This window comes from Megalobrama amblycephala, linkage group LG16, assembly GCF_018812025.1.
Source record: "Megalobrama amblycephala isolate DHTTF-2021 linkage group LG16, ASM1881202v1, whole genome shotgun sequence".
Taxonomy (NCBI): domain Eukaryota; kingdom Metazoa; phylum Chordata; class Actinopteri; order Cypriniformes; family Xenocyprididae; genus Megalobrama; species Megalobrama amblycephala.
The window spans coordinates 10,605,564-10,619,833 of record NC_063059.1 but is presented as its reverse complement, the minus strand read 5'-3'; the positions used below and the strand labels follow the sequence as shown (position 1 = coordinate 10,619,833).

Sequence of the window (14,270 nt, the reverse complement as noted above, 5' to 3'; positions counted from 1 at the left end):
GCTATTGAGAAAGGGTCCATTAGTGCGTAATATGGATCGAGTGAAAGCTACATTAATACACCATTAGATGGCGGCAAAACGTTTAAATTGAAGACTTTCAAGACTTTTAAAGACTTTTAAATTGAAAGGGACTTTTGTACACAAAGGATGTTGTTTTAGTGCTGTTATGGAAAATTCTCTAAACTGTAAAAAGGACAAATACAAAGATCGCTTTCCTCAGCGGACATTCAAACAGATTTTTGTAATGGATATAATATTATAGACATCGACCTGAAGAATGAATGTTATATCAGACACAGGTAATGCTTGCTCAGGTGATCTCTCACTCTCTCTTTCAATAATACTAATATAATAATAATAATAATAATAATAATATTCAATCAACATTCCTTTGTTACTAATTCTAAAGTGACGTTTTAGAATTATTAACAGAGCCTTGGTCAAACTGTCAATTCGAATCCAAGGCGGAAGGAAGTAACTCTGCATAAAAGAGGGTTTTAAAGACACTCAATTGTTGTTTTTTTTATTCATTTACACACTCCTGGTATCGAACTGTTGTATAAAAGCAATATCACACTCATAGCCGTGCGATATGGCTCTATATCAGCACGCTGTGATTACCTACGGTCAAATGACAGCCATGCTGATATACAGATATATTGCATGACCACGAGTGTGATATACTATATTATAGATGATTACATTCAGGTTTTAGCAAAAATATTTATGTAGGTAAACACTGATCATTATTACATAAATATTGTTATGTCTGAGTATATAAATGATTATTCATCCTTTTGTTGTAAGTGAAAAACTATGTGCAAAACATTTCTTGATCATTTTAAACTACAGATTACTGTTTTGTTCTTGCGTTAAACATTTTGAATCATCTTAACAACAATAGCTGTTTGGTCAAAACAATTTGACCAAGTGGTTTCTTATTCCTGTAATGTCAAAGCTGTATTTTCAGCATCATTACTCCAGTCTTCAGTGTCACATGATCCTTCAGAAATCATTCTAATATGATGATTCAGTGCTCAGGTAACATTTCTTATTATTGTCAATGTGCAGCTAAGTCATTTAGAGTATCAGTGATGTTGTCTGTGTTGTAAACATTAAATATAAAGGAACTGGATCTACACACCTGAATGTGAAGATGGAGAGCATATGAAGAAGACAAATGAAGGTCAGAAGGAAAAAAAAAATCAGTTGATCACAAAATAAACCTACACTAGTCTGCACATATACAGTACGTCATCATATTTCCTTTCTGTTTAATAATTTATTATAAGTGCACATTGCTAAAGGCAACACTTTAATAAACATGAACAAAGAAAGGGTATCCCCTCATAGACTCCCATGACTGCCGCACCACAAACCCATCTTATCTAACCAGCTCTACCATCAGTGTACAGACACACTGGGTCACTGCACGATGCCGGTGACAGTGGGTTTCCTAGACACACCCTAAAGACTCTGCTATTCATTTCCCATGAGGCTCGACGGCAGCATCTGTGGCCCAGCAGCTAGAGGTGAGTGCTGACGCATTCAGACAGCAGGAGGGGACAGAAGTCAGCCCGGTCTCCCTCCCTCTCCCTCTCCCTCTCCTTCTGCCTATTGCTATCTTTTAAGCTGGTGATGGTGTTTACTGTTATACCACTGTGCTTTCGTGTATGACCCAAAATACAGGTTTTCTAGACTAGATATACACCAAGCATACAACAAGCTACAAACTAGTTTCAAATGTGGCGAGGTAAAGAACAAGAGGAGTATACTAACACAATATCGTTATCATGTTTTGTTTCTAAAGACATTTGTAGATTTAATGGCTTAGTTTACCCAAAAAAAAAAAAATAATAATTTCTGTCATTAAGTATACTCACCCTTCGTTTCAAACCTGAAAGACCTTCGTTCATCTTCAGAACACATATTAAGATATTTTTGATATCAGAGAGGTTTTTTATCTCCCATAGAAAGCAATGTAATTACCACATTCAAGGTCCAGAAAAGTAGTAAAAACATTGTTAAAATAGTCAATGTGACTACAGTGGTTCAACTTTAATTCTATGAAGTGACGAGAATACTTTTTGTGCGCAAAAACAAAACAAAAATAACAACTTTATTCAACAATTTCTTCTCTCCCCTGTCTTTTTGCTACGCTGTTTACGTCCAGCGCTCTACGTCAGAACACAGATTCGGTATTGGCCAACGCTGTAACACGTGATCAGCACGACACATACGTGTGCTGCTGACGCAGGAGCCAGACAATAATGAGACGGCATTCTGACGTAGAACCTGGCAGCGCTGGACGTAACGCTGGATTTCTTTGTCACTTCATGTTTTTACTACCTTTCTGGAACTCGAATGATGATTACATTCTATGGGGGATAAAAAAAAAACTTCTCAGATTTCATCAAAAAATATCTTAATTTGTGTTCTGAAGACGAACGAAGGTCTTACAAGTTTGGAACGACATGAGGGTGAGTAATTAATGACAGAATTTTACTTTTTGGGTGAACTAACCCTTTAAGATTATTAGCTAAGTTAAGATTCAATTACACTAACTTCAATTAAACTGATTGCATTCTAGGAGACAGGATATGACTTCATAAAGGGAATTAATATTAAGAGCAGAGCAGTTTCAGAGCTGATTGATTATTGGTCATTGATTATGCTGTGTGAATGACTGAATAAACAAATGAACAAAACTGATTGAAGAGAAACTGCATTTTCTTGTCCGGTAACACTTTACAATAAGGTTGTGTTAATATTAGTGAATGGACTGAATTAATTGTGAATTTTTCTATAGCAATTTATTTATCTTGGTTGATATTAATGTCTTGGATGGATGGATGGATAGATGGATAGATGGATGATTATTTTTAATGTATTATAGTATATTGTATATATACATTATATATAATGTATGGTGGCAATAAAAATCCCTTCGGATGCAGTAAAATTTAGATATGTGTTCTCTTGATCTTAACCTGATTTGTTTCCAAGAATTTAAAGGGATTTACTACATTTATATCCTGAGAGACAGACACAATCCCAAACCATGCTCAACACTTTATCTGCATGTGGCCAAATCAAGCATCATATTACATAAAGTCTTTATATAATAAATAAATCTGCCCCATTATTCTGTCTTTTTCCATTAAGGATTTCCAACCCTTCGCTCAAACGCACAAACGCTTCATCATCCAATAATATTTCCCTAATCATTATGCAAAAAAAAAACAAAAACAAAAACAAATAAGCATCGGGCATAAAATGTCTGAGTAACATAATTTGTCCATCTTGGGCCTGAAGGTACAGCAGGCTTCGTCAGCACTGCAGGCCGCAGAGGCTGCAGCATATCTAATAGCACTGAATCAACAACCCCCAGACATCATTCAAGCATCAGGGTTGAGACTGTGTCTGCTATCACAATCTGTTCTGCTTAATGTCAGCATCTTAAACTATTTTATCAGAAAAGACCACTCTAAAATGTCTCATTTTACTGATACATTGAATTATTCCCAGACAAAAAGCCAGTCTAGCTGAGAAACAGAAAATTTTACAATCTAAGATGCATGGCAACTCATTAAGTTGAATACTGGACATCTGCAACAAGACAGCAATTTCCTCATCAATGGAAGTATGTGATACTTGCTAAATCGAATATATTGCTCAATGATACCAGGTCCTTATACTAAACATCCATTCTGTAATGAAAAAGCCATGCCCCACCCTAAGAAATAAATATGCTCAGCTAATTTATCTATCTATTTATCAGGCCAAGGTCCCAATTGGTTCTCTTTCTCTCTGTCACACACACACACACACACATACACAAACACACACGCACAAATTTACTCAGACAAACCAAATTCTGACTACAGAATTGTGTTATTTGTATGTTCACAGTTTTTAATTTTTAATTTGGCTGCAAATAAAATGATATAAAAAAACAGCATGCAAAAAAATAAATAAATAAAATGAAAAAATTCGTATACCCAAGGTTAATCTGAAACAAGTACATAACAATTAGACATAAATGTCTAATCCGCATTCGGATCCTACCTCATCTCTCCAGACGCAATAAGACAATAAAGTCATCAATATTAATGGCGTTTTCTGCCCCATTCTTCTTCCTTCTCTTCTTAGTGTTCAACTTTGCTTATTTCTTTTAATGTCTATTTAAACTACTGAATTATTTCCAAAAGAAAAACCAACAGGAATGAGCAGGTCTGCTGCGGGATACGAGCTGGTCTGATCGGCGCTTGGCTGAGATATCTCCTGTGTCCGCAGATCTGTGTGAACTGACAATCGGCTGCGGCTCCCCTCCGTAAAACCAATCCCTCCTCCGCTCGGGCTGCGCAGAAGGTGGGCGTCCATTTGCTGAAGAACAGCGCCCCCTGCTGGCCATTCACAGAAAGGAACCGTGGACGCCTGAGGGAAGAGGTTAAACGAAGTCTGTGAAGAAATACAGGCCTACTAGTTTATGCTTTTCAGTTTTTACCCATCTAAATGCCTCTTGGTGCCAACAATTTAGATTTTACAGCCTCTGGTTTTTCCTCACTACATTACATTCACAGCCACCTACTGCTTAGATGGTGTAGTTTCATGATTGAGTCGCTAGAGGGAAGTCAAGATAAATGTTTACACCATGTACGCTCTAACGCATAGGCTATGTTATGTAGCCTATGTATAAAATGATTAATGTTATAGGGAGCTAATGAAGCGATTATGTTGTTTTTTATGGTAATGTTTAATAAGAATGTGATGGATGGGTGACATTTCCACTATTGCCAAGGGAAAAAGATTTTAACAATAATGGGGCATGTTGTCACATTTTTGGGACCTTTACCTGGGTTTTCAAGAACGATAACACAACACTTCATTAAACAAGCAGCAAAATTGTAACTAAAATTATCGACACTTAGATAAAATGTGACATCTTGCCCCGGCAATATATTTAGATGACAAACATATTTGTCAACTTTCAGGTAGCTGGAATGTTCACTTGTTTACCAAACATATATATATATATATATATATATATATATATATATATATATATATATATATATATAATTTATTACCAATTCTGAGGAACATTTAAAAAAAAAAAAAAAAAAAAAAAAAAAAACACTGATAGACTGTCGTGACATTGAGTCCCGTTTGTAAACGCCTGTGTGTTTAGTGACGGAAGTAGACTTGGAAGTACCTTTGAAAAGCCCAGCGAAACTACAGCGTCATCGCGAGCCCTCAGGTGTGGGAGATGAGAGAACGCCGCGGGATTCACTGTATGGAACTCTGAACGTTCCATAAAGAATTTTTCCAGTTTGAGTATTTCATCCAAGTCGCCCGAAAAAAAGCGCCTGGATATACTGAGCCGAACATAAGGAACTCACTTTTCTGTTTGGTGTCTGTTTCCTGAAGTAAAAATGAGTTCTGCCGCGTATGAACATGTAAGTGTTTGTGTTTTTTTGATCTCTTCACTTTGACTGAAGTGCACGACACCGTGCCCCCCTATGTAGTCAACTTTATTGTTCGCAATATTAAAAGTGATGTCACATTTAACCAGGTCAGAACTCTTGTATAGATCCCTCAGGATAAGTTTCCTTATTAAATAAGACCAAAGAAATGACCACGTAACTTGAATATGTGAATTTAAAGTTGTATCAACGGTTGATTCGTTATGTTGTGGTAGTGGGTCAGTTTTTAATTCTTCTTCAGTTTGTTTGATTGTGTCACATTGCACCTGTGCGAGTCTTGCTCCATCATTCATGACTGTTCTTGTCGGTGGTGGGGCTTTGTGACTCGTTTTAATAAATTCACTTAAAAGATTCATCTAATGATTCTTTCTGCAGGTTACGCCTCAAAAAGTATCGATACTTAAACATATGAACGAGTCCAGTTCATGGGGTTGAACGAGAAGGATTCGTTCACTTAAAAGATTCACTTAACTAGATCTCTATCGCTCAAGTCCATGTCAGTGAAGGTGTCCAGGTGCGTGTACCACTGAGTAGAGTGAATAGTTTGATATTTTTGAGTGAAAAAGCTCATTTTTGTTTGTTTTGGCCCATATGTGTGTCTGTGTGCATTGACCAGTTTAACCTTCAAACAGTGCTGTAAAAAAGGTGGATAGTCATACTGTATTAACCCTGTAGTAATGCCTGATATGAATAATAGTCAGAAAAAAGTTTTTTTTTTTTTTTTTTTTGAGATGGAACAAATTAATATTTAAAATATAAAAAGTAAAAGTGCACAATATGTCGTTTAATGCTAAAAATCATTAGGATATTAAGTAAAGATCATGTTCCATGAAGATATTTCAAGCCATTTTAGCATTTAATATATATATGTATATGTGTGTGTATATATGTATGTATGTATATGTATATATATATATATATATATATATATATATATATATATATATATATATATAATATGTATGTGTGTGTATATATATATGTGTATATAATATATATATATATATATATATATATATATATATATATATATATATATATATATATATATAATATATATGTGTGTGTGTATGTGATTGGATATGCATTGCTAAGGACTTAATTTGGACAATTTTAATTCTTTTTTTTTTACCCTCAGATTCCAGATTTTCAAATAGTTGTATCTCGGCCAAATATTGTCCTAACAATCCATACATCAATGGAAAACATATCTATTCAGCTTTCAGCAAAATTGACCATTATGACTCGTTTTGTGGTCCAGGGTCACATCTGATAATGAATATGTTACTGTAAGCTTTTAATGCCTGACATTTACATTTAGCATTCAGGGTTATAATTGTTTGTGTTCCCTAGAAATCAAACCCTTGACTTTGGTGTTTGGTGACCATGCTCTAGATTAGCAGGAATGTAAAACAATTCCCCCTGAAGGGAAAGTATGTATTTGAGATCCATTTAGTGGCACAGTGTCATTGAAATGTTGTCTGTCTATGTGTGGTTGTGGCAAAGTGTAAATTCTTGTCATAACGTTGTAAATGAAGGATTGGGCTTGGCTCTTTATGGCCACTTCCTTGTCCTTAAAGTGCGATGTGGTCCCAGTCACATCCACAGTTTGTTCATTTCAGGCGTTATTTTTCTGTCATGACCAAGTATGGCAACACAGTACTCGTGGGAGCAAAAACCAAGAGACACACCCAGTTTTGACACATTGTATAAATATAATCCACATTATTAATGTCTTGTTCTGAATCCGTTTGTGTTGAGAAATCTAGATGTTTTTTTTTTTTCCATGTGATTTATATACACTATTTTCAAACCCCAAATAAGTCTGGTTAGTTTCTTTAAAGTCAATAATTTTACCTTGTGGTTCTTGTTCTTGCCTTCATGGTTTAAAGCAAAGACATAATGGATATGCGTGTCCTATAAATAGATTATTGAGGATGAATCATTTCTTTGGCTATTCTATGCATTGGCTGTCTGTGTCATTTAACCATGGTAACAAACTACCAAAATATGACGCGAATTAGATGGATGTAGCCATGTATGATCAGACCTAAGACCTTCGCTACATTAGGGGGAGGTAATGTGTTCAGATGGGCTTTGTTTCCTGCAGCTAAACACACCTAGATTTCCAGGTATTGCCAATCTCTTCTGCTCCTTCGGGCTTGTTTCAACTTGATAGCCAGAATCCTCAAATACGCCTCAGGCATATGCATATGCATTTTGTCTTTTTTTTTTTTTTTTCTCAGGCTTTCGCAGACAAGCTTATTTCAATAACGGTAAGTTTTTAACAGAAAAATAACTGCTGGCTTAATTTACAATTTCTGTGTTTTTCAAGAGAATGAAACACCATATCATGCTCTCATTCTATATAGGCAAAAACAGAATTCCTGAGATTCTTCCTTAGAACTACACTTAAAAATACTAGTTCTTGGCATTGACTGAATCATGAAGAACTTTTAACACCCATGGAACCTTTTCAATGTACAAATGGTTCTTTATAGTGGAAAAAATGATTTTTAAAATGTTCTTCACACTAAGAAAAAAAATATATATATTTTAGGATTTGTTAACTCAGTGGTTCTTTGGGGAAACAAAAATGGTGGTTCTGTGGAATCACTACCAAAACCCCCTTTTGGAACCTTTTTTTTTAAAGAGTGTATGTGTAGAATTTTACAATTATCATTGGATCTGTATTGTACAAGTGCAGTAGCCCAGTTGTTAGTCATGCCTTGAAGGTCAGCATCAGTAATGTTTACGAATGCAGTTGTTTGAGATGCCTCTGTCGAACAAACTTTTCATCTTGTCTGCCTTCTGTCTGTTCAACATTATAGATTAATATAGCAGATCTGTTCTTTTGAGAGATGTTCTCTTATTCTCCCCTTTGTTCCCAACCGTCGATACTATTTTGACTAGGTTGGCTATAATGTGTTTCTTTGCTGTGATCTAGACTGATGATACTGAGGCCCACAGTATTGTTATTCTCAGCTGTTCACAGTCACCCTATATATGTGATGATCTGCTCCCTTTGAGGAAAAACAGATGAATAGAATCTAAATATTACACAATAGATGGTTCCCTTTCGAAAGGGAACTCCACTCTGTGTTGACAGAACGCATTGGGGAAACCGTCACGTGACCCAGGTGTCGAAAGCACTATCCAACAACTCCAATTCCTATTGGCCGGCGACAGCCTATGACGTCATACGGCGCGACCCGGATGTATAAAGGGAGCGCCTGGAGAGACAGTCTCTATCTTTTTCGTCTTTCGGAACTGTTCGTGTCGTTGCACTGTCTATTTCTCCAAGTGAGTATTCCTTGTCTAGCTATGTCTGAGGACAAAGTGAAACGTTTTAGGAAGTGTGCGGATCCTTGCCCGAGGTTTTTGACTCCGAAGGATCCTCACACCCTATGTGTTATCTGTTTGGGAGAAGAGCATGCACGGGCAGCGTTTGAGGACGCTGGCTGTGAGAATTGTGAACGTTTTCCTATGAAAACGCTCCGTTCCCACCTGGCTCTCTTCTCGAGGGAAGAGACGTCAACACCTGTGCCCGGTGGATCTGGTCCCGCTCGCGCTGAGGCTGAGCGGCGGCTGCATTCATGGGGCTCACAGGTGGAGCTCGCCGCCAAGTTTGAGAGAGGTGTTACGGTCTCTCAACCTCAGGCGGCGGCTGGCGGGGATGAGCTCCTGGATGACGATGATGTCCTTTCCTTGACATCATCGGATCCAGGAACGAGTGCTCTTCTGGCTGAGAGCCCCCGAGAGCAGGAGGTGGCTATGGAAGAGGAAGAAGGGACTGAGGTTGCTTCTTTTTCTTCCAAGCCCCCCTGTCCAGCATATGTCGAATTACTGGAGGTTGTGGAGCGCGCCGCCGGCAGGCTGCAGCTGCCGTGGGAGCGCGTAAGGTTCCGATCACAACCCCGTAATTCTAGTGAGCCTTCCATTCCTTCCGGACCTGTATTCTGAGGTTAAGAAGGCATGGAAGAACCCGTATTCGGCCAGGATTCATCTGCATCAGTGGGGGAATTTTGCTGATGTGGAGGGATTGGGCCAGTATGGGTATGTGTCGATGCCTCCCATTGATGAGACGTTCGCAAACTATCTCGCCACGGGCAGTGCACCGACACTTAAAGCTCCGGTTCTGCCGTCCAGACCCCTTAGAATGACGTCTCGTCTGAACGGCAGAGCATATGCTGCTGCAGGCCAGGCTGGTGCTGCTTTACACACTATGGCGGTGTTACAAGCATACCAGGCTGACCTGCTGAAGGACCTGGATCAGGGGCAAGGTTTGTCCCCTGAAGCGGTGGCTGAGTTGCGCCAGACCACAGATCTCGCTCTCCGGGCCACCAAGCAGACGGCCGCCTCGATTGGCCACGGAGAGGCATCTGTGGTTAAACATGGCGGACATCGGGGAGAGAGAAAAGGGCTCTCTCCTCGATGCCCCGGTCTCGCCATCTGAGCTTTTCGGCGGCTCCGTTGAGGCGGTAGTCGGAAAGTTCAGGGAAGCGAGGCGCGCTCAGCAGCATTTAAGAAATGCATTCCGCTCAGGTCCGATTCTGGGCCCAGACAGCCGGGAGGCTCTGGCCCGCCTCGAGCCGAGCTCAGAGGCAGGGTCAGAGATCCAGTGTCGCCGCTCGAGCGCCTCCTCCACCACGGAGTAAGTCGCAAAAGCGGCGGGATGCAAAGAGAAGGAGAGGTGATCTAAGAGAGGTGATCGATCGCCGGCGCGATCAGCATCGCTGATCGATCCCCTTTCTTGGCGAGGGGAATTTTTAGTAAAAATTTCCTTCGCCCCTTCTCTTTGTCCTCCCGGGATGCGTTTTTAACTGTGCATGTTCAGGATTAACACCTTTGAACAGTCAGGTTGGTGGCCGGCCTATGATGAATTATTATTTTTTTTTTTTTCTGAAGGCCCGCCTTCTGGCTTGATAGTGAAAAGGTTCGGTAGGTTTACGGAACCAGGGATATCGTTCTTCCCCTTTGGTAAGGAATGAAGACGGAATCTTTGGTCTGCGAGCCACGGGAAGGTAAGACAGGGTCTGATTTAAATTTTGACCTTGTTTTTATTCCTGTATCATTTCCTGAATGTGTAACAGTAAATGTACTAGGGGTTCTTTGGGCAGAACTGGAGTGTGAGATTGACTGAGCGAGCCACAAAAATGGCTGCTGTTCAGTTTTTCTCTGTATGTTCAGTCGTTCGGCTATCTTCAGTATAGTTTGAGCTGGCACTCATCACTTCAGTTGATTTGGGCTAGGACTAAGGTTGCGTATGGTGTATGTGAAGTTAAATTCCCATATGTAATTTAGTTTTGGCCTCCTCCTGAGGGAGGGGCCAGTATCTGTTTGCCCAAATTGTCCCCTTGCTAAAATATGTGGGTGCAATCATGAGTTTAACAGCTAGGTTGTAGACTGTTTGGTTAAAACCTGATGCTGTTTTCTCAGGTGGTAGGCCCTTATCTTCGAGCAGATAGTGTTGGCAATATATGTTTGCTAGGCACCACTCTCTAGAACTTTCATGCTGTGAGAAAAATGTTTTCTTCCGAGCTACTTGATTTCCTTCAAGTTTGAGTTGACGATGCAGTTAGCTCCGTCCTCTAGGCTTGGAGCAGATTTGAGAATCTGTGGTTGGGATATATTTTGAGTATTGAGTCGATGATTCGTTCCTTTGCCATGCTTCAGGTTGCCTGCCTTCAGAACAGTCCCTCAAGACGATAAGATAGAGACTGTCTCTCCAGGCGCTCCCTTTATACATCCGGGTCGCGCCGTATGACGTCATAGGCTGTCGCCGGCCAATAGGAATTGGAGTTGTTGGATAGTGCTTTCGACACCTGGGTCACGTGACGGTTTCCCCAATGCGTTCTGTCAACGCAGAGTCTCGTTCCCAGTGGTTTTAGGTGATGTTGTTCTCTAGGATGTTTTAGAGGCATACAGTAAAACTTTAAAGGTGCTAAAGAGGATGTTTTGCTTTATACATTTTTGTTACTTGAAATGTCTTTACTTACTGATAAAAGTAAGGTGCCTGAGAATAATTTAATATACATCATCTGTGCGCGAGGTTGGGCCTTAAAAAACATCCTCTAATTTGTTTCACAGGCTGCGCGCTCCAAATCAGGCGCCGTGCAATGTTTTTGTCAGGAGACAGAGTAACAACTGCAGATTATGAGTTACATGCGGTGAGTCCGACATAATGAATCCACTAACACGACACAGCGAATGCCGGTGGTAAACACTCGTGTTCCAATACTCGAGTTTTGGGAGGCGTTCCCTCGAAATTTTAGAGGCATAGTCTTTGGTTTCTCAGTAAATAGCTTTAAGCTATTATTTAGAAATAGATAAAATGTGTTTCACTCCTTGGTTTACTGAAACAGGCATTGTGATCTAAGAGGCATGTTCTCTTTGGGTTTGTGTTACAGATGTTAGATACTTGCAGACCCCATGAAATCAAAGTTAAAGTTTTGATGCTTGTAGTTATGTTAGCTTTAAGATTGTCTATATGATGATAGACTCCTAAAGTCTCAAATCTCATCCACGTTTTCCTTTCATGTTATATCGTTCACGCATCAGTTTTTACATGACTGAAATGAGATGTACAACAAAGAGAATAATTTTTCAGACTGTCTTGTGTCTTTAGAACACTTGGAATAAAGCACCATTTGAAGTTGTATACAAACTTTTATAGTGTCTATTATTGGTTGGACATGTTTATCTCTTTCCATGCTTGGGTTTTAGGGTTAGGGTAGTCTCAGCCTCAGACGTCACGCCCACGGACCGTTTGGCTGAATGTTTGATGCATATGGCACACTTAACTAGGAACATTTCAGGAAGTCGTCATCAGTTTGGTTGAATTCTATAGGATGTGCGGGAGACGTGTGTCGCATTCTTTAACGGTCCCGCTTGGAAACAAATGCTGCGATGCCAAACCCCCTCGTAGAAGAAGAAAGCCATCATGTTTACAACTGTGACAACGAGCGCTTAACAGGATCAACTTAATGCTGGATATTCAAAAGTATGTGAAGATTGTTTCAGTAAACTTGCAGAAAGTTCTTGAATGAATTTATTAGATGCATGCCGGTCTGTTATTGTAGGGACATCGACTTTACATTTTCACGCCCTAAGTCTGATGCAGAACAAAATTAACTGTGATTTGTTGCAGCCCTAAATGCAACCAATGGTTATTTTGATAATCGATTAATCTACCAATTATTTGGAATGATTAATCGACTAATCTGCAATTATTAATCAGTATGATTTGTTTGATTATTCCACTTTAGCAATTAGTTAAAATATTGAGTTTAACTAATAAATAAAATCACTTCAGCTTTTGAAAATGTATTTTTAATAAATTTCGAGCCAACTGAATAGACCAATCTACTTCAGGTGTTCTTTTCTCCTCAGAAGTCATCAATAGTCCAACTGTTACAATGACTGGCATTGTGTTCTTATTAAGTCTGAGATTTGTATTAACTTATTTAATAAGAGTAAAAATATGAATATGTAAACCTAAATATAAATATAACCCTGTCTAGATTTTTTTTTAATCTTTTTTTTTTTTTTTTTTTTACTCACTATCAAGTTTATGGTCATTGAATGGACTTTTCCTGAGGTAAATGTAACATTTTGTGACATTAGTTTGCAAGCTGTTTTATTGACATCTTTCTGCAGTTAAAACTGATTAAAAATGGCCTAGAACCAGTTTTAACAAGATGTAATATAAGTCTAAGGTGTCCCCTGAACGTGTCTGTGAAGTTTCAGCTCAAAATACCCCATAGATTTTTTTTTATTATTTTTTTTAACTGCCTATTTTGAGCCATAATTATATATGCGCCGATTCAGTGTGCGGCCCCTTTAAATCTCGCGCTCCCCCGCCCCCGAGGTTTTGACTGCCTTAACCAGCATAAACAAAGTTCACACAGTTAATATAACCCTCAAAATGGATCTTTACAAAGTGTTCATCATTCATGCTGCATGCATGCATTGATTCCTGTGAGTATAGTATTTATTTGGATGTTTACATTTGATTCTGAATGAGTTTGAGGCTGTGCTCCGTGGCTAACGGGCTAAAGTTAACATTACACACTGTTGGAGAGATTTATGAAGAATGAAGTTGTTTATGAATTTGCAATCTGCAAGTGTTTAATAATGGAAAAGCGACGGTTCTCTCAGGCCCGGCGTCAAGGGGGGGCTTGTGGGGGCTTAGCCCACCCTGCGATGATCTCAAGCCTGGCTGACCCCCTTTCCCAAGCCTGGCAGAAGAGAACGTAAAAACGTAATTAAATAAGTACAGTGTGACATAAAATGTGATTTGTAATTTCAATTAAAAACAAAAAACAAAACGTTATTCATTTTAAATTGAATCGAGTTTTAATCAATACCATAACCACTAAAAAAATATCAGGCAAAAATATGACATGACTGTAGGACTGAAGGGGCTCGCACACCGGACGCGAAGCTCAGCGCCGCGACACGTCTTTAAAATTCGAACGCATTGTTTTCTATGAGTGTTTTCTATCGTCGACATTCGGCGCCAGTCTGCGGCGCCCAGCTACGACTCGGAAAACAATAGAAAACAATGCGTTCGAATTTGAAAGACTTGTCGTGGCGCTGAGCTTCACGTCCGGTGTGCGAGCCCCTTGATGGTAGGCGGAGATTTGTCTCCTAGTAGCTACGACTCTACTGAGAAGGTTCAAAGAGAGTAAGCGCCGCAGACTCCAGCTGTTCTAGCAGGTTGGTGTTATTTTATTTATTATAGAATGCGTTTATAACGTTTGTTTATATCTTATTTTAATC

The 14,270-nt window shown here is 39.2% G+C and overlaps 2 protein-coding genes across 2 annotated transcripts in view; one reads left to right on the top strand and one right to left on the bottom strand.

The window, feature by feature from the left end:
* Nucleotides 1-4,340, bottom strand: part of aplp1 (amyloid beta (A4) precursor-like protein 1) — a 76,664-nt gene extending 72,324 nt beyond the window's left edge. Inside the window, 1 exon segment of the mRNA XM_048161889.1 lies at nucleotides 4,069-4,340. Coding sequence (XP_048017846.1) covers nucleotides 4,069-4,131 — 63 coding nt within the window. The 5' untranslated portion in view covers nucleotides 4,132-4,340.
* Nucleotides 4,341-5,192: 852 nt separating this feature from the next.
* The window catches only part of st14 (ST14 transmembrane serine protease matriptase), a 56,719-nt gene continuing 47,641 nt past the window's right edge, over nucleotides 5,193-14,270 (top strand). Inside the window, exon 1 of the mRNA XM_048161890.1 lies at nucleotides 5,193-5,459. Coding sequence (XP_048017847.1) covers nucleotides 5,436-5,459 — 24 coding nt within the window. The 5' untranslated portion in view covers nucleotides 5,193-5,435. The remainder of the gene's footprint in view (nucleotides 5,460-14,270) is intronic.